Genomic DNA, 18,240 nt, shown 5'->3' with positions numbered 1-18,240 from the left:
TATAAACAATACAACGATGCTATGAACAGCATTTGTTTATTTTTGTTCATGTAAGATAATATAACTATTCATTGCTAGTCAGCTCAGGTCCATTAAATAATAGCAAGAGATACAACTTTTGATTTTAATAATATATTAGTAAATATTGACATTAACATGAACTGAAATTGATAAATGCTTCAGATTGTTTATGATGAATTGTTTTTATTCCTCATTGGTAATTATCACAGAACACTGAGAGAGCACCGTGGAAAGAACAAGCTCTGGGTCCAAATGCAGGAAAGACGGCTTTATTAAGAAACAAAAAGGCCAACAAGGCAAAACAAAACAGGTTCCAGAACGGGAAACATTAAACGGCACACAGTGCATGTATCAACAACCTCAAACACATACCATCAACACAATCAATTCAGCCTGACAGAGCAGTGGGAACGTGGTGCATACACAGTCCATGCCAGTGGGGAACCGCTGCGAGTGTAATAGGTGACAGGTGTGTGGAGTTAGGGGAATGAGTCCGGGAGGAAGGGAGATGGACCTCTGGTGGTGAGAGGAAGGACTGCAGAGCCCGGACTCGTCACAGTAATTTGCTTTGAACAGAAGCATCCACTAAATGAATAAATGTAAATATCTGGAAGCATTTTCACTAACTAATGTTAACAAATGGAACATTATTATAAACATGAATGACGACACAGAAATGGGAGCATATCCACAGCCAGTAAAGTTCAGACTGATTTCATTGCATAATAAACAGGCAGTGTATTGTTAGATTAGCGCTTGAATTGAGTGGCGCGTCACAGCCGATATCTGACGCACACATGATCTGAGGAGCTGAGGGACAGGACTGTGCAGGTTACAGGTTTGTTACAGGATAAACCTGCAGAACATTAAACATGACAGACGTCAGCATCTCCACCCTTGATGGATGTGACACATGAACAGCTGCAGGTGAAGACGGAGCTCATAATCAGTCAGATTCACACACACCTCTCTATTCACTGCCTCTGAGAGAATCACAGTCAGAACAAGAGCTCAAAACAGATCACACTCATTCATATCCATTCATTAGGAGTCTTTTAGAGCGGTCAAACGATTAATCGCATACAAAATAAAAGTTGTTTACATGTGTGTGTGATGTATGTTTATTATGTATATATATAAATACACACACAGTATATATTTTGACACATTTTTTACATGTATATATTTCTATTCTTATCATATAAAATATAAATGTAAAATGTTTCTTGAATATATACTGTGTGTGTATTTATTAGTGCTGTCAAATGATTAATCGCATCCAAAATAAGCGTTTTTTTACATAATATATGCGTGTATATTTATTATATATATATTATGTATATATAAACACACACGCATGTATATATTCCAGAAAAATATATGTTTATATATTAAATACATTTATATATGATATATGAATTTAAATATATACATGTAAATATTTTCAAAATATACACTGTATGTGTGTCTTTATATATACATAATAAATATACAGTGCACACATATTAGGTAAACAAAAACTTTTATTTTGAATGTGATTAATCACAATTAATCGTTTGACAGCACTAGTCTTTTCTTTTGAAAGACCAAACATCTGATTAGTAAACAAAAATAAAAAAGTGAAAAAAAAAAAAAGTTTGCTTGTCTTTGTTTCCACTGGATTTAGTTTCTAAAGTCACTATGAATCACTGGATGTTCTCAGATGTTCCTCTCCTGAGGAGAACCACCAGATCCACCATCAGTCGTGTGTTTGTGAAGAGTCTGGTCCTTCACCTGCTCATCTGATCTGATTCTCTTCACACATCAGGAGAGTGTTTCCTCAGACTCGCCACACACTAACTGCTGAGCAAACAGCTGCTGGAACACACTGGGCCGCTGCAGACTCTCCTTCACTCGTGTGTTCTCTCCAGCGCTCTCGGAGCGTCTCTCTTGTGATCGGTCGATCAGGCCATCTGTCTGAGGATCTCCGTCTCTACTGACGTCCTCATCGCTTGTGTTCACAGACACACTGATCTCATGAGAGTCTTTAGCAGCCAGACCGAAGAACCCGCTGCGGACGATGAAACGGATGCACTGGAGAACCACGTTCCTCTCGTGACGGATATCAGGAGCCAGTAACTGCACAACAAACACAGCATTCAGAAGTAATATTGTGGAATATTATTACAGCTGTTTTCTATGTGAATATGTGTTAAACTGTAATGTATTTCTGTGATCTGCAGCTGTATTTTCAGCATCATTACTCCAGTCTTCAGTGTCACATGATCTTCAGAAATCATAATAATATACTGATTTACTGATCAACAAACATTTCTGATTATTATCAATGCTGAACACAGTTGTGCTGCACAATATTTTTGTGGAAACTGTGATGCATTTTATTTTTCAGGATTCACAGATGAATAGAAAGTTCATAGAAACAGTATTTTCGAAATAGAAATCTTTTGTAACATTATAAATGTCTTAACTGTCACTTTCGATCAATTTAATGCAGCCTTGATGAATAAAAGTTTTAATTTCTGTCACAGCACAAATACTGTCTACTAAAGCAGTGTGAACATACTGTTAAATAGGTGTGTGTGTGAGAGAGAGAGTGTGTGTGTGTGTGTGTTTTCTCTCACCATCTCTAGTAGTGTTGCTCGATGTCTCTGTGGCGCAGCATGTTTACAGGTTTTACCGCCTCGTCCTCCTCTCACCCCTCGACCGCGTCCTCTTCCTCTGCCGGCCGGGGCATGATGGGATTGCTGTGGTGGTGTGTGTTTCTCCTCATGCAGCGCTGGGATCCTCTGGACAGGAAGTGGAGGAGCATCCAGGAGCGTCTTATTCTCCTCTAAAGCCTGACTGACCCTCAGCACAGGAGCGTCTGTGATGGAGTAAAACATAAGAAATATAATGCAGCGTTTCAGCAGCAGTGCTTTCATAAGAACAGACAACAATATAAAATATAAAAACACTTTTTTTCCCTTTTTTTGGGGGGGCATACTATTCTTTTAAAACTGAATAATGCATTTTTTAAAATCATTTACACCACATGAGCATCAGACAATAAGACTATATTTATGGAAAACTCAAGACTAATAAGATTTAAATGTTCTTTGTATAATGCATGAAAACATATGATATATCACATGATGCTGTATTGTAGTTCAGAATATGTATCTGGATATTTAGTGTAATTGTTATTTATTTGACTCTGATAACTAGAATAGTGTTGATGCTGAACATCATCAGGACCAAACTCGTACCGTCTGTGTCTCCTTCGCTCTCACTGGAGGTCATATCATCCCCATAGCTGGACATCAGTGACCCGAGGGCAGAGGTCATGCTCTTGGGGGCGACAGTGAGTCCAGTCTGTGTCTGCTGAACAGACTCGTCCTTATCAGACTCTGACAGAACACAAACAAAGTCTGATTGACTGAATGAAACGCAGTTCTGCATCATATCAGCATCAGCAGTGAGAGGAGACTGACCGGGGTCACTGCAGACGAGAGCCGCGAGAGGATCTCTGTCCTGATGCGGCCGCTTCAGATCCGTCTCAGAGCTCGTGTGACGCGATCCTTCAGACCCCCAGCGGTCAGATCCACGTCCCCTACCGCAGCTCCTGATGCGACTGCACACAGATCACGCTTAAACTCACTCCACATTCAGAAACAAAACACAGCGAAAGGAAGAGCACACCCAGAAACAGAAATCTGCTGAAAATGTGCTCATCCCAGATCAGGAGGAGTGTGTTTGTTCATCAGGTTTGTATAAATGTGTCTCTGCATCAGTGTCTCAGCAATGGATGCTCTGCAGTGAATGGGTGCCGTCAGAATGAGAGTCCAAACAGCTGATAAAAACATCACAATAATCCACACCACTCCAGTCCATCAGTTAACATCTGGAGAAGACAAAAGATGAAACTAATCCAGCATTAAGATGTTTTTAACTCAAATACCATAGAGTCCATAACTCTTCCTCCAGTGAAAAAGTGTTCGGTCTGAATCAGGAGAGAAATCTGCAGATCAAGCAGCGTTTACAAGACAAAACAGCTCTAAACAAACATGTGGCTGGGTTTTGATGCGAGAGACAACAGGAGATGCACTTTCTCACTGGAGGAAGAGTTATTATGGATTATGGACTCTATGGTATTTGAGTTAAAAACATCTTAAAGCTGGATGTGTTTCATCTTTTGTCTTCTCCAGATGTTAACTGATGGACTCTGATCTCTGATGAACTGAGGATGAGCAGATTTTAATTTGATCAGAAACGCACCTGAACTGAGCCGTCTCCAGCACGTCTCCTCGCTGCTCTTTCATCTCCATCAGCTTCAGCTTCTTCTCTGTGTTTCTCAGCGTCGGATAGTTTCTACACATATGAAGGAATTCAATAATAACACTACTTTCTTCTGTTTACAGCTGGAAGTGAATAGGTAACTGAATCTGTTATTTTCCTGTTCAGCTTTGAAACGCTCTGTATTGTAGAAGTGTTATATAATAGGGCTAAAACAATTAATTGCTTATTACATGCGTACAAGGCTAGAAGCTCAGCAAATCAGTCGATATACTACTGTGATTGTAGTCGTTAAATATAAATGTAATTCATATCAATTCATGCATCGCCTAATTTCATCATAATATATAGGCCTGGCCTACAGAAAATAACATTTATGTTTAATCTATCTAATATCGTGTTGGTCATACTATACAATCATTTATTGCTCGTCTTTGTTGAATAATACAGAACATAAAGAGCTTTAAATATTGAAACAAAGAGCAATATTGGTAAAAAAAATAAATAATAATAATTAGATTATTTTCCAAAATAGTTCAGCCCTAGTATATATATATATAACTAAATAAATGTAACGACTTATGTTCCATTACAAATGTATTTATGTTCAGTCAAATAGTTTCCATAGTTATTTAGAAATCAGTTTTTCTAGTTCTAGCTGATGTAAAGCAGAGTAAAGTCCGTCTCACTTGCGTCTCTCCTCTCTCCATCTGGCGATGTCCTCTGCCGTGTCCAGTCTGATCCTCTTGGCTCCTGGAGCGTGATTCTGCAGGAGAACAGCAGCGTTACACATCTTTAAACACCTGAAACACACTCACACAGCTATAACGAGAACTAGATTAGTGTCCACACCAGGGGCCTGTTTCAGAAAACAACTTTACCAAATAAGACAGGCTTATTTCAGTTAGTCGGACTCATTTTGAACCAAATCAACTGACAATAAGTCAGACTAACTGAAAGAAGCCTGTCTTATTTGGTAAAGTTGTTTTATGAAACAGGCCCCAGCAGATGATAATGTTCTGTTTATTATAAACACACTGTAGTTTAGTGTCGCTTTAAATGCTCGAGCACGGATTCTGATTGGCTGTCAATGTTTTTAGCATTGTTAAAGTCGCTCTGAAAGCGATTCCAGTGATTGTTTCTCTGTCTCATTATCATTATTGTCATCCTCCCTATATGCAAAAATATGCATGCTGCGTAAACACCAGGGGGTCCCTTTTGCTCTCAAAGATGATTTCATTTTAGTTTAGTTTATGATTTTGGCCAGCGGTTATGAAAACGTGAATGTTCCTTTCCTGTAATGCGGTGAATATCGTTCATAACTTTTGTTATGAATCAGTTTGTGTTTAATTTATATGGTGAAGTCTTTGCAGTGCTTTTTTCCATTTCCTATTTTAACCCTTGTGCGACCTTATGGACATTTTTGTCTTTTTCTTTTGCCTGTGTTAATGCCAACTGCTAGAAAATCTATTAGAAAATCTGGAATCTGAGGGAGCAAAAAAATCTAAATATTGAGAAAATCTCCTTTAAAGTTGTTCAAATGAAGTTCTTAGCAATGCATATTACTAATCAAAAATGAAGTTTTGATATATTTACGGTAGGAGATTTACTAAATATCTTCATGGAATATGATCTTAATATCCTAATGGTTTTTGTCATAAAAGAGAAATGTATAATTTTGATCCATACAATGTATTGTTGTCTATTTCTACAGATATACCTGTGTTACTCATGACTGCTTTTGTGCTCCAGGGTGTAACTTTTTTTAATTGATGCACAAGGGTTAATCAATTTCTGTGTAGTAGGCTAATATAGGTTAAATTTTATTTGCACATTTATTTCTGTTGTATTTGCCCTACTGTTTGTAATTTTCTTCCTTTTTTGTATTACTGACTTTTTTAACTCACTGTTGTTTGACAGTGAAACTGCTCTGAAAGACTAGGTTAAGGGCTTGGGGAGCATTTGGGGGTTTTTAATTCCCACAGACAGACATAGTTTTCCTTAGGGCCCTCAGAAGTGTCGGATCGGCTCTGATTATTGTTGTGGACCTGTGATGTTCAGCAGGAGCTTCTGAAGAGGACACTCACGTTTCTCCAGTGGATCTTCACCAGCTTCTCGTGTGCAGTGAAGCAACAGTCTTCAACAGAGCACTGCAGACACACAGAACGAGCAGAAGAGCACTAATGAGACGCTGTACGTCAGAGGACAGCCTCATATGAATAAGCTGCAGTGGCTCACCTTCACATGCTGTGAGATGTGTTCATCATATTTGTCTTGAGTTTTGAAGCCTCGGTCACACGTGTCACAGAAATGACTGAACTCGGGCTCTTTCTGCTGCTTCTGCTCAAACACACGCATCAAACCTCATCATACAGGACACATCAATCAATGGAACAGACAGATGAAGATCAGTGTCTGCATTTACCTTTCTACCCCAGTGATGCTGCGCTGGACCCCGCCAGCCGTGAGGATGAGGATAATGATGAAGATGACCTGAGAGAAATGACATGAGGTCAAACAGAGAAATTATTATACAACTCACCGTTTCATATAACAACCACAACAACAGTGAACTAAACACACGAGTATACTAACTGACCGGTGAACTGTTCACATGATACTAACTGACCAGTGAACTGTTCACATGATACTAACTGACCGGTGAACTGTTCACATGATACTAACTGACCGGTGAACTGTTCACATGATACTAACTGACCAGTGAACTAAACACACGAGTATACTAACTGACCGGTTAACTGTTCACATGACACTAACTGACCAGTGAACTGTTCACATGATACTAACTGACCGGTGAACTGTTCACATGATACTAACTGACCGGTGAACTGTTCACATGATACTAACTGACCGGTGAACTGTTCACATGATACTAACTGACCGGTGAACTGTTCACATGATACTAACTGACCGGTGAACTGTTCACATGATACTAACTGACCGGTGAACTGTTCACATGATACTAACTGACCGGTGAACTGTTCACATGATACTAACTGACCGGTGAACTGTTCACATGATACTAACTGACCGGTGAACTGTTCACATGATACTAACTGACCGGTGAACTGTTCACATGACACTAACTGACCGGTGAACTGTTCACATGATACTAACTGACCGGTGAACTGTTCACATGATACTAACTGACCAGTTAACCAGGTATATGATACTAACTAAATTAACAGTTTACCGGGTACATGATACTAATTAACTAGATATATTATGATACTAACTAGACATATGATACTAACTAGCTGAACAGTTAACTGGGAATATGATACCAAGTAAATTAACAGTTTACTGGCTGTGTGACTAACTAACTGAACAGTTTACCAGATACATGTTACTAACTAACTAGGTATGTAATACTAACTAAACAGTTTACCAGATACATGTTACTAACTAACTAGGTATGTAATACTAACTAAACAGTTTACCAGATACATGTTACTAACTAACTAGGTATGTAATACTAACTAAACAGTTTACCAGGTACATGATACTATTAATAACTAGTTAACTGGGTACACGACACCCTGAGGACAGGGATCATCCTTAGCTCCTAACCCGTGGCACCCGTCCAGATAAACACGACAGAAGCATGTGCTAAAGGCACCTCTCAGAATACCATGGTATTACCCTGGTACAGTGAGCTCGTGTACCTGCGTACTGTTGCGGCTGATAGTGTCCGGTCCAGGGTACGGTCTGCACCGGTTGAGTCCAGCTCCAGTCTCGGGACGCCTCGAACTTACGGTTGTTCTGCAGCGCGGATCCGCTCCAGTGAGACGCCGCCGGAGGCCCCGCTGCTGCGGTGAAGCTCGGCGGCGGATACCGCTCGTGTTCCCCCATCATGACCGACACAGCGCCGCTCGAGTTCTAGACCGGTTCCGATCAGCGTTCTCACAGTCACATAAACACAAACACGTGCTGCTTTTACACACGAGCGTGTCGCGTGCATTCTACGTCACTTCCGAACGCAGCGAGCGCGTGCTGACGCTAGATGACGCTGTACGTCATTCACTGCATCGAGAATACATACAGTTTTTGAATGAGATTTTATTTGTATAATTTCTGCTTTCATATTAATTTTAAAGTTTTAGAAATTGTGTTCAATGTTTTGTCATTTTTAGTAGTTAATATATGTGACCCGGCACCTGGAGCACAAAACCAGTCATAAGCGACAATTTTGTGAAATTGAGATGTATTCATCATCTGAAGTTGAATAAATAATCTCTCCATTGATGTATGGTTTGTTAGGATAGGACAATATTTGGCTGAGATACAACTATTAGAAAATCTGGAATCTGAGGGAGCAAAAAAATCTAAATATTGAGAAAATCTCCTTTAAAGTTGTTCAAATGAAGTTCTTAGCAATGCATATTACTAATCAAAAATGAAGTTGATATATTTATGGTAGGAAATTTACTAAATATCTTCATGGAACATGATCTTAATATCCTAATGATTTTTGTCATAAAAGAGAAATGTATAATTGTGATCCATACAATGTATTGTTGTCTATTTCTACAGATATACCTGTGTTACTCATGACTGCTTCTGTGCTGCAGAGACAGGAATGATATGAGAACATTGACACCCTCCACAAAGAGAACAAGGAGTGGACTGAAGCTGGAGTCAGTGCATCAAGAGTCTCCACGCTCAGACGTCTTCAGGAAAAGAGCTACCAAGCCACTTCTGAACCAGAGACAACATCAGAAGCATCTTACCTGGGCTGTGGAGGAAAAGAACTGGACTGTTGCTCAGTGCTCCAAAGTCCTCTTTTCAGATGAAAGTAAATTTTGCATTTCATTTGTAAATCAAGGTCCCAGAGTCTGGAGGAAGAGTGGAGAGGCACAGAATCCATGTTGCTTGAAGTCCAGTGTGAAGTTTCCACAGTCAGAGATGATTTGGGCTGCATGTCATCTGCTGGTGTTGGTCCACTGTGTTTTCTGAAGTCCACAGTCATGACCATGGTGTTACTGTGCTTGATTGGCCAGCAAACTCGCCTGACCTGAAGCCCATAGAGAATCTCTGAGGTATTGTCAAGAGGAAGATGAGAGACACCAGACCCAACAGATGCAGATGAGCTGAAGGCCGCTATCAAAGCAACCTGGGCTTCTATACCACCTCAGCAGTGCCACAAACTGATCACCTCCACGCCACGCCGCATTGAGGCAGTAATTAAAGCAAAAGGAGCCTCTACCAAGTATTGAGTGCATATACAGTAAATGAACATACTTTCCAGAAGGCCAACAATTCACTAAAAATGTTTATTTATTGGTCTTATGAAGTATTCTAATTTGCTGAGATTGGTGGGTTTTTGTTAAATGTGAGCCTAAATCATCACAATTAAAAGAACCAAAGGCTTAAACTACTTCAGTCTGTGTGCAATGAATTTATTTAATACACGAGTTTCACAATTTGAGTTGAATTACTGAAATAAATGAACTTTTCCACGACATTCTAATTTATTGAGATGCACCTGTATATGTCGATATCTGGATCTTGTGTGTGTGTGTGTGTAAGTAAATATTGCATTAATCCTATTCCAGTTTTAATTATTTGAATATATCAATTTAATCTACATTCAAATGTTGCCCTGTGAAGTAGCTGAAATTATTTTTATTTTTTAAGTATTTCAGTTAGTTTAATTTTTTTTCCTCTTTTTATATAGATTTAGTTTCTATAATAACCCTGTAATTTAAAAACACAAAGTTGCAGAAACAGCAGTTACATTTTAACTTTATATTAAATGTTATATTTAGCTTTATTTAGCCTGGATAAGACCAAAGATCCAAAGCCTCGTCTCCTGCAGAGAATTAACAACAGAACTTCATCACAAGCATGTTTGTAAACCTTTTTATTAAAACATAAAAATGATCAGAAACAATCGTACAAATGAAGAGTTTTCATAATCAAGTGAAGCACAAATACTGAAAACAGTCTAAACAACTGAACTTGTGTCAGTTTCCATTAAAATATTTAAACATCTTTAACTTTTGGTCCTCTTTAATCCTGGAGTATAACGTCTCTAATAATCCTGCCTCACATTCTCATCACCAGTCTTCACTGATTAGCACTTTATTTAGGAGCTGCAGGACAATCTTGCATAGATACTGTATAAATCAGTTAATAAATGTTATTATCTGGCGTGATAAAGCCCTGCATGTGACGGCGTCTGATCACACGATGCTGGCGATTCCTCTCCATTCTCACTGATCAACGGCCAGTGGTTTGGATTCTCTTCATACCACTGTACTGAAAACAACAGAGACACGCGTCATATTCTTCATCATCATCATCATCACACACAGAATCATCTGGAATCTCTTACTGGTCCGTCTGATTCCTTCCTTCCAGGTTACTTTGGGTCTCCAGCCCAGTCTGTGCAGTTTGTCTGATATCATTGGATACCGGAGCTCCGTCACCGGACTGCAGAAATGTTATGAACATTAATTTATTAATATCAATCTCAAACATACAGTACGACAGCACACATTCATCACACACCGGTCCTCAACAAACTCCATCCAGTCCTCCAGCGCTTCCTCAGAGACGTCCTTCACTTTCTGTCAACAGGAAAGAGTGGATTGTCAATTACTCTGATTATGAACGGTTCATCTAACACTGAGCTGGTCATGTGGCTCTTACCATCTTCACTAGTTCTCTGGCGAGCTGAATGATGGGAATCTCAAAGCTGCTCCCGATGTTGTAGATCTCTCCCAGAATGCCCTTCTCCATCAGCAACAGGAAGGCATCTGTGACATCGCTGACATACAGGAAGTGTCTGGACTGCAGGCCTGAGCCCTGGATAGTGCTGGAGACAGCAGACACACACACTAGAGCAGCTGAACACACGCACACAAAAACACTCTCTCACACACTCTCACACACACACACACACACACGCGCGCTCCAGTCAGTCAGAGACACTCACCACTTCTGATCCCGCTGGATGAACGACAGGAATCTGGGAATGACCTGAACAAACAAGCACACACTAATGAAGCGCTGAGGTCATGTGATGGTAACGAGGTCATGTGACGGTCAAACAGGCTGATCACGCACCTTCTCGTGATGCTGGTGTGGGCCATAGACGTTACTGCTCCTCGTGATCAGAACGGGGAACTACAGCAGACAGATCAGAGAAAATACAGTGCAAGATTACAATCTAGATCATTTCACAACATTTACAAACATTAATATGATATAAAAACAAATCAATGATATGGCATTCAATTTTAAAGTGTTTATTCATTATGGAAGTATGAGCAGAGCTTGTTTCCACAGGAAGAAAAAATAAAGTAAGAGTGACTTCTTATCTTCACAATTCTGGATTTATCTCATAATTATGAGCTTATATATTGAAATTATGAGTTTATATCTCACAATTCAGATTTTTATGTGAGATATAAACTCAGAATAGTGAGATAAAAACTTTTAATTCTGTGAAAAATTTAGAATTTTGAGATAAAAATCTGCAATTTTTTTTTATTTTTATAATTCCATGCCAGAAAAAAAACTACTGTCAGATGCAAACTCAGAATTCACAGAAAAAATGAAAAATTATGAGATAAACACAGATTTAAAATGCATTCTTCTTCATGTATAATCTAAGGAGAATTAGCACTAAAACTAATGGGAATTACACAACACTGAAAGTAAAATGTAGAAGATATATGGGGTATAATCTCATGCCTGATACCTTGTGCTTCATCCAGTACGACATCACAATGCTTTCTGCCGCAGCTTTTGAGGCTGAGTATGGGTTGGTGGGTCTTTTTGGACTCAGTTCATCAAACGGCTGTGAAAACAAGATCCAGATCACACACTTCAGCTGACATCAAAATACAGCTGTACTAAACAGATCAACAGGAGACGGCTGGTTAGTCCTTTTCATGATATGAAGGCATGATGGGTTCATCTACTCCAAAACTCAGTGTGTTTTCTCGAGGGCTTCAGATGCTCTGTTTGAGCTAGTGATGCACGCTTTATAAACACTGCTTCATGAAGTGAAGTAATAATATATAATATTATTCATAATATCTTCATAATATATGTGTGTGTGAGGTGTATATTTATTATGTATATATAAATACAAACACATGCATGTATATATTTAAGAAAAATATGTTATGTTTATATATTAAATATATTTATATATTATATGGGTATAAATATATATATGTAAATATTTTCTAAATATATACTGTATGTGTGTGTATTTATATATACAAAATAAATATACACAGAACACACACACATATATAATGTACACAAAAACATTTATTTTGGATGTGATTAATCGTTTGACAGCACTAGTTTTTATGCAGGTTTTTGTTGAGTTTACTCTGTTCTGACCAGCAAGTGTCACCTGCATCATGTCAAGCGATTTGAAACGGTGAATGATTTTGGTTCCTAGCTTGTCCTCACCTGCTCCAGACTGTGTCCATACACCTCATCAGTGCTGATGTAGATGAAGCGCTGTACTCGTGCCTCAAACGCTGCTCTGATCAGAACACCAGTGCCGTCTGCATTCACACGCATGAAGCGTGACGGACACAGGAACGAGTTCTCTACATGAGATAAACACGTGAACGAGACACGCCGTCCTCTAGAGAGAAACACAGAGTCCTCAATGAACAGACAGCATGTACTCACCTACATGAGTTTCAGCAGCGCAGTGAAACACTACATCAATCTTCTCCGTCACAAAGAGATGGTTTATGAACAATGGATCGCAAACATCGCCCTGCGAGGAGAACAGAGTTCATCAGCTGTGGGTCAGCTCAACATAACTGGAGTGATAATTAGGTTAGTTGCAGAGGTGGACAGTAACCAAGTACATTTACTAGAGTATTGTACTTTTTGAGGATCTGTAGTTTACTTGAGTATTATTTATTCTGGAAACTTATGACTTTAACTTCACTACATCTGAAAGACAAGTATTGTCCTCTTCACTCCACTACACTTCTATCAAGGTCCTGGAAGAAGAAAGTTGTTACCAGTGCTGGGGGTAACGCATTAATTCAATTCAATCCAATTCAAGTTTATTTGTATAGCGCTTTTTACGATACAAATCATTGCAAAGCAGCTCTACAGGAATTTAAGTTTCCATAAAAATTAAATTTTTATAAAAATGTATAATTTTGATCCATACAATGTATTGTTGTCTATTGCTACAGATATACCTGTGTTACTCATGACTGCTTCTGTGCTGCAGGGACACTTATCTGTCTTTACAATTTTCACTTGTGATGGAGTAAGATTTGACCAGCAGTATCTGTACTTGGACTCCAGTAATGGAGTTGTGTACTTGGTCCACCTCTGGTCAGGTGTCAGTACCGGGATGAAGGTGTAGGAGATGCTGGCCTCCACAGAGCGCAGGTTCTTCAGACTGGAGCAGTACTGCAGCTGAAACACAGCAACAGCGACGTGTGACGCTTCATTGATTCATAAAACACTGATTCAATGCTGTTCAGAGACTCACATGATCAACGTTGATGATTCTCCAGTGTGGGAATCTGACGGCCAGAGCGCTGATCAAATGAGATCCACTGAGAACACAAATATAACCTCATTATACAGCACACACAAACACAAACACATATCTGACTCTTATAGTATGAACGCTGTTCGTCAGATCAGAGTCTGAATCAGCAAAACCACATCCTCTCAGAGTAGCTACTTCTATTGAATAAGTCCTTATACACTACCAGTCAAAAGATTTTCAACAGTAACATTTTATTATGTTTTTAAAGAAGTCTCTTCTGCTCACCAAGCCTGCATTTATTTGACCCAAAATACAGCAAAATTGTGAAATATTATTATAATGTAAAACAGCTGTTTTCTATGTGAATATGTGTTAAACTGTAATGTATTTCTGTGATCTGCAGCTGTATTTTCAGCATCATTACTCCAGTCTTCAGTGTCACATGATCTTCAGAAATCATAATAATATACTGATTTACTGCTCAACAAACATTTCTGATTATTATTATTATTATCATCAATATTTAAAACAGTTGAGTACATTTTTTCAGGATTCTTTGATGAACAGAAAGATCCAAAGATCAGCATTTATCCTAAAAGGTTTTTGTAACATAATATCATTCAAAAGCTTGGAGTCAGTATAATGTTTTTTTGGGCGGAAAGCAATTCTAGAAATTAATACTTTTATTCAACAAGGATGCTTTAAATGGATCAAAAGTGATGATAAAGGCATTTATAATGTTACAAAATATTTATATTTCAGATAAATGCTGTTCTTCTGAACTTTCTATTCATCAAACAATCCTGAAAAAAATTATACTCAGCTGTTTTCAACATAATAAAATGTTTGTTGAGCAGTAAATCAGTATATTATTATGATTTCTGAAGATCATGTGACACTGAAGACTGGAGTAATGATGCTGAAAATACAGCTGCAGATCACAGAAATACATTACAGTTTAACACATATTCACACAGAAAACAGATATTTTACATAGTCAAAACATTTCACAATATTACTGCTTTTGCTGCATTTTGAATCAAATAAATGCAGGCTTGATGAGCAGAAGAGACTTCATTAAAAAAGAAAACGTTACTTTTAAAGTTACTTTTTATGGAAAGTGATGCGTTACATTACTTTTGTGTAACTTCTTCTCTTCTGGGCATGTTTGTTTGTTTTTAATATTAAAAAGTAGTATTTCGGGCAAATGTAAAAGCCTCTAACAGCAGAAGTGAAATGAACGAGATTTAAAGTAAACTCGAGCTTTCTTCAGCAGCTTCCCCTGAAATGAGCAAACAGTGTATTATTCAGTTCAATAAGTGAACTCTGTGTGATGCACGAGTGTGTATTGAGACGAAGCCGAAACACTTCATCTATTGATTCAACATCTCAGATGTTTTTGGCAATAAATGGCCCTTACTTTGATAGCCTGTTGTCTAAAGCAGTGACAGATTCAGTCATTTCAAGGGTTCAGATGTATTTTGATATTTTTGACAGTATTAAATCTCACATGAATCCCGCTCCTCCGGTCACCAGCACAGTGAGACACTCTCTGCAGCTCATATTCATCTGGAAATCCGTGTTTAATCCAGACTGTAGATCATTTCTTTGATTTACATGATGCTTCGTAAACACTCCTCACGACAGTTAGAGAGCAGCGGTTTGCGGCAGCAGCGCTGACACGTATGAGCCGACTCTCGCCCCGCCTCCGCCGCGCTCTCATTGGTCGCTCTACTGCGCTAGACTGAACACGGTATTCCGATTGGATGCAGCAGACGCCGATCACAAAATAGTGGGCGGAAAAGGACAATATTACCTCATTGAATGCAGTGAATGAAGAGCATAAGATGAAATAATGTTTGTGTGCTTTATCATTCTCATTGCACTTTTATTCACATCATGTCCTGCAGAAGGGAAAACGGTTTCTGGGGTTTTCAGGAGCGACGCGGCCAGAGAAAATACTGGGCAGTACATTACAAGATTTCTGTATCATGGTGAGTGATATTAAACTGCATTTATGCTTTCACATCATGCATTTGCTTCCATGCATTTGTGTTTTTGTTCACATGCAGGAATATTGCTGATGTTATGACTGATCGTATGGGTGTCAGTCTGATTTGACTTACTGTACATATGCATTATGATATTTGATAGGTGAGAATGGTCTGGTGGCGTATCGTGTGGATAATGTGCTGCTGGCCGTGCAGAAGGAGGCCAGACTGCTGCTGTTTCAGGGCTCGGAGGGCTTTGACAATCTGAGCTGTCTGGAGAGACTCACATCGGCTCACGTCTCCAGTAAGACTCCTTCACGTCTCACACTGCTTTAACAGCTTATCTGCAGTGCAACATGTCATTTCTAGGTGTGTGAACTTTGACCCCAGACTGGGCATGCACAGACACGTCACGCAGCTGCTCAGCTTCTTATGGGCTGGGAATAGAAAATCAATTCCGATCCAGAGTCGGATACTGGATTCGGATACTTGTTGTAAAATGAAGATTATAAAACCGGTCCTTGATTCTGATTGGCTGAGCTGTGTTTGAAGCTGTTGTAAATGACTCTACAATGTAACATACACCTTTGTTTACATCTGTGTTGCTCGGCAACCACAACAGATTCTGAGGAACTACATTGTTTGGCGGAAGAATAATGTTCATTACATTTGATTTGTTTTGTGAAAGCTTGCTACATATATGGAATAACCCTTTTATAAAAGCAATAATCCCTGTGAAGCTGTGGTTTACAGTGAATGTATAACAGCTAAGAGGGTTTAGGCACAACTGTTATAAATTCACTGTAAACCACGGCTTCTTGGGGCTTCTTGCTATCAATTCCTGTGCTTTAGCTGGAGAAAAGGCCTTATTATCTTTGACTCATTGATTCAGCAACACTGACTCATCCAGTAATGAAACCAGTCCGTCTTCAGTGAGTCACTGAATCATTCAGAAATTCCCTCAGATTTTGTTTAGTTGTCTAATATTGTTTCTTCAGAATTGTGAGAGAACTCCCAGGCAGTTATGATCCTTGAATTTGGATATTAGGGGATATGGAATTATTAGCCTCGTCTCCTCATAAAAAGTATTTACTTTTGGCCGTTACAGCTGGGAAAAATGTACATTAGTGAACTGGAAGTCAACTCCTTCTCCGTCTAGAAAACACTGGATCATCGAACTCCTCTCATATCCATATATTTCCCGAGAAAATCCTCTTCAGTGTTCGGAAATCTCAAAAACTCTTCTGAAACAATATGGTGCATTTACCTTCTCTTATTGGAAATTAATTTCAAGGATGTACATTATTTTTCGATTTTTGGATTTTATTTTATATTTATAATTAAGAGTTGCATGTTTTTTTTTGTTTGTTTGTTTTTTTTCTCTCTCTCTTGTTAGTTTTGCCTTTGTTAAAGAAAAATGATGTTTGTAATGTTATTTATACAATATATGTTTTGTTTCACATTATATAAATACAATAAATAAAATAAAAAGTCTGAATTTATCCAGAATCAGCTCTATTTTGCACATAATCAGCTCTTAATGGAGTCCAGTTTTTCTGCAGCCGGCTGATTTTTGTTCATGGTGTTCAGCAGCAATTAAATGTTTTGCAAAAAGAGACACAGAATAAATATGATTGATATCTAAATGTTTGACTTGACCACATCGGAATTGATGAAATTCAAACGATACCCAGCTCTATACGTCTGTCTAGAATCTTCTGATGTTTGCATGCTGCTCAAAACAGTCCTGCTCTGTTAACGATGGATAAAGTAGTCTGTAATGGGATTTGTTGATCAATATTACAATAATATATCTGCTGCTGTAGCAAACACATATTTAGTTCACCCAAAAATTACAATTCTGCCTTTATTTACAGTTGTTCCAAACCTGTATGAGTTTTGTTTTTCCTGACGAATGCAAAAGAAGATCATTTGAAGAAATTTGGGAACCAAACTGTTGCCGGAAGCCATTGACTTTCATAATAATTTTTCCCTACTATGGAAGTGGATGGGTACCAGCAACTGTTTGGTTACCAACATTCTTTAAAATATCTTCTTCTTTTATGTTACACTAAATAAAGAAACTCATACAGGTTTGGAACAACTTGGGGGCGAGTAAATGATGATAAAATTGTGAATTTTGTGTGAACTGTCCCTTTAAGGCAAGACAGCACAGGTGAAGAGGCTAAAGAATAACTAATAGTTATCAACTTACTCACCCGGCTGATTGTTTACTTTGATCATTTCAAACATTTCTGTATTACAAGCTTTTTTAATATGCATATATGCAAATATGTGCTAATTTGCATACATTTCTAGTACAAAAATCTAAACACTGGATGAAGCCAGTTTCAAAATACTTGTTTAATTTTTTTGACATGGAGTCAAATGTTTTTACAGACAGAATTTTGGGTATCTCATTTTTGTCACTCAGAAAAT

The 18,240-nt window shown here is 38.4% G+C and overlaps 3 protein-coding genes and 1 long non-coding RNA gene across 5 annotated transcripts in view; 2 read left to right on the top strand and 2 right to left on the bottom strand.

Moving 5' to 3' along the window:
• Positions 1-1,528: 1,528 nt before the first annotated feature.
• On the bottom strand, positions 1,529-8,293 carry LOC306879043 (FMR1-interacting protein NUFIP1-like). The gene is made up of 10 exons (XM_079431728.1): positions 7,980-8,293; positions 6,719-6,786; positions 6,532-6,633; positions 6,381-6,443; positions 4,983-5,059; positions 4,276-4,368; positions 3,492-3,631; positions 3,267-3,407; positions 2,643-2,884; positions 1,529-2,139 (listed from the first exon to the last, which is right to left on the bottom strand). Exons 1-10 carry the CDS (start codon positions 8,167-8,169, stop codon positions 1,825-1,827), a joined length of 1,431 nt encoding a protein of 476 aa, XP_079287854.1. The 5' UTR covers positions 8,170-8,293; the 3' UTR covers positions 1,529-1,824.
• LOC306879044 lies at positions 5,728-8,286 on the top strand. The gene is made up of 3 exons (XR_013784981.1): positions 5,728-6,894; positions 7,079-7,675; positions 7,780-8,286. It is a non-coding gene; the product is annotated as an uncharacterized lncRNA (long non-coding RNA).
• Positions 8,294-10,160: 1,867 nt separating the features above from the next.
• Positions 10,161-15,497, bottom strand: LOC306878863 (dTDP-D-glucose 4,6-dehydratase-like). Of its 2 annotated transcripts, none has more exons than XM_079431437.1 (12): positions 15,321-15,497; positions 13,808-13,874; positions 13,663-13,731; positions 12,979-13,069; positions 12,751-12,893; positions 12,023-12,121; positions 11,386-11,445; positions 11,255-11,298; positions 10,969-11,134; positions 10,828-10,886; positions 10,652-10,749; positions 10,161-10,575 (listed from the first exon to the last, which is right to left on the bottom strand). In XM_079431437.1, exons 1-12 carry the CDS (start codon positions 15,377-15,379, stop codon positions 10,460-10,462), a joined length of 1,071 nt encoding a protein of 356 aa, XP_079287563.1. In that variant the 5' UTR covers positions 15,380-15,497; the 3' UTR covers positions 10,161-10,459. The 2 variants fall into 2 exon arrangements, with proteins under 2 accessions (XP_079287563.1, XP_079287564.1); XM_079431438.1 differs by having other exon boundaries at positions 10,427-10,570.
• A 111-nt stretch (positions 15,498-15,608) lies between these two features.
• Positions 15,609-18,240, top strand: part of gpr180 (G protein-coupled receptor 180) — an 11,103-nt gene continuing 8,471 nt past the window's right edge. Inside the window, exons 1-2 of the mRNA XM_079431486.1 lie at positions 15,609-15,804; positions 15,965-16,105. Of these exons, the coding sequence (XP_079287612.1) occupies positions 15,666-15,804; positions 15,965-16,105 (280 nt within the window). The 5' untranslated portion in view covers positions 15,609-15,665. The remainder of the gene's footprint in view (positions 15,805-15,964; positions 16,106-18,240) is intronic.

This window comes from Barbus barbus, assembly GCF_936440315.1.
Source record: "Barbus barbus genome assembly, chromosome: 13".
NCBI lineage: Eukaryota > Metazoa > Chordata > Actinopteri > Cypriniformes > Cyprinidae > Barbus > Barbus barbus.
This window is presented reverse-complemented; position numbering and strand designations above follow the sequence as displayed.

Excerpts from the sequence above, each read along its gene's own strand:
- LOC306879043 (XM_079431728.1), bottom strand. The coding sequence starts at position 8,169 with ATGATGGGGGAACACGAGCGGTATCCGCCGCCGAGCTTCACCGCAGCA. Across the intron at positions 6,634-6,718 it reads AGCATCACTGGGGTAGAAAG|AAGCAGCAGAAAGAGCCCGA; the intron begins GTAAATGCAGAC and ends GTGTTTGAGCAG. Across the intron at positions 2,140-2,642 it reads GAGCAACACTACTAGAGATG|TTACTGGCTCCTGATATCCG; the intron begins GTGAGAGAAAAC and ends TTTGTTGTGCAG.
- LOC306878863 (XM_079431437.1), bottom strand. The coding sequence starts at position 15,379 with ATGAATATGAGCTGCAGAGAGTGTCTCACTGTGCTGGTGACCGGAGGA. Across the intron at positions 13,070-13,662 it reads TCTCCTACACCTTCATCCCG|GGCGATGTTTGCGATCCATT; the intron begins GTACTGACACCT and ends TTCTCCTCGCAG. Across the intron at positions 11,135-11,254 it reads ATCCAGCGGGATCAGAAGTG|CACTATCCAGGGCTCAGGCC; the intron begins GTGAGTGTCTCT and ends TGCTGTCTCCAG.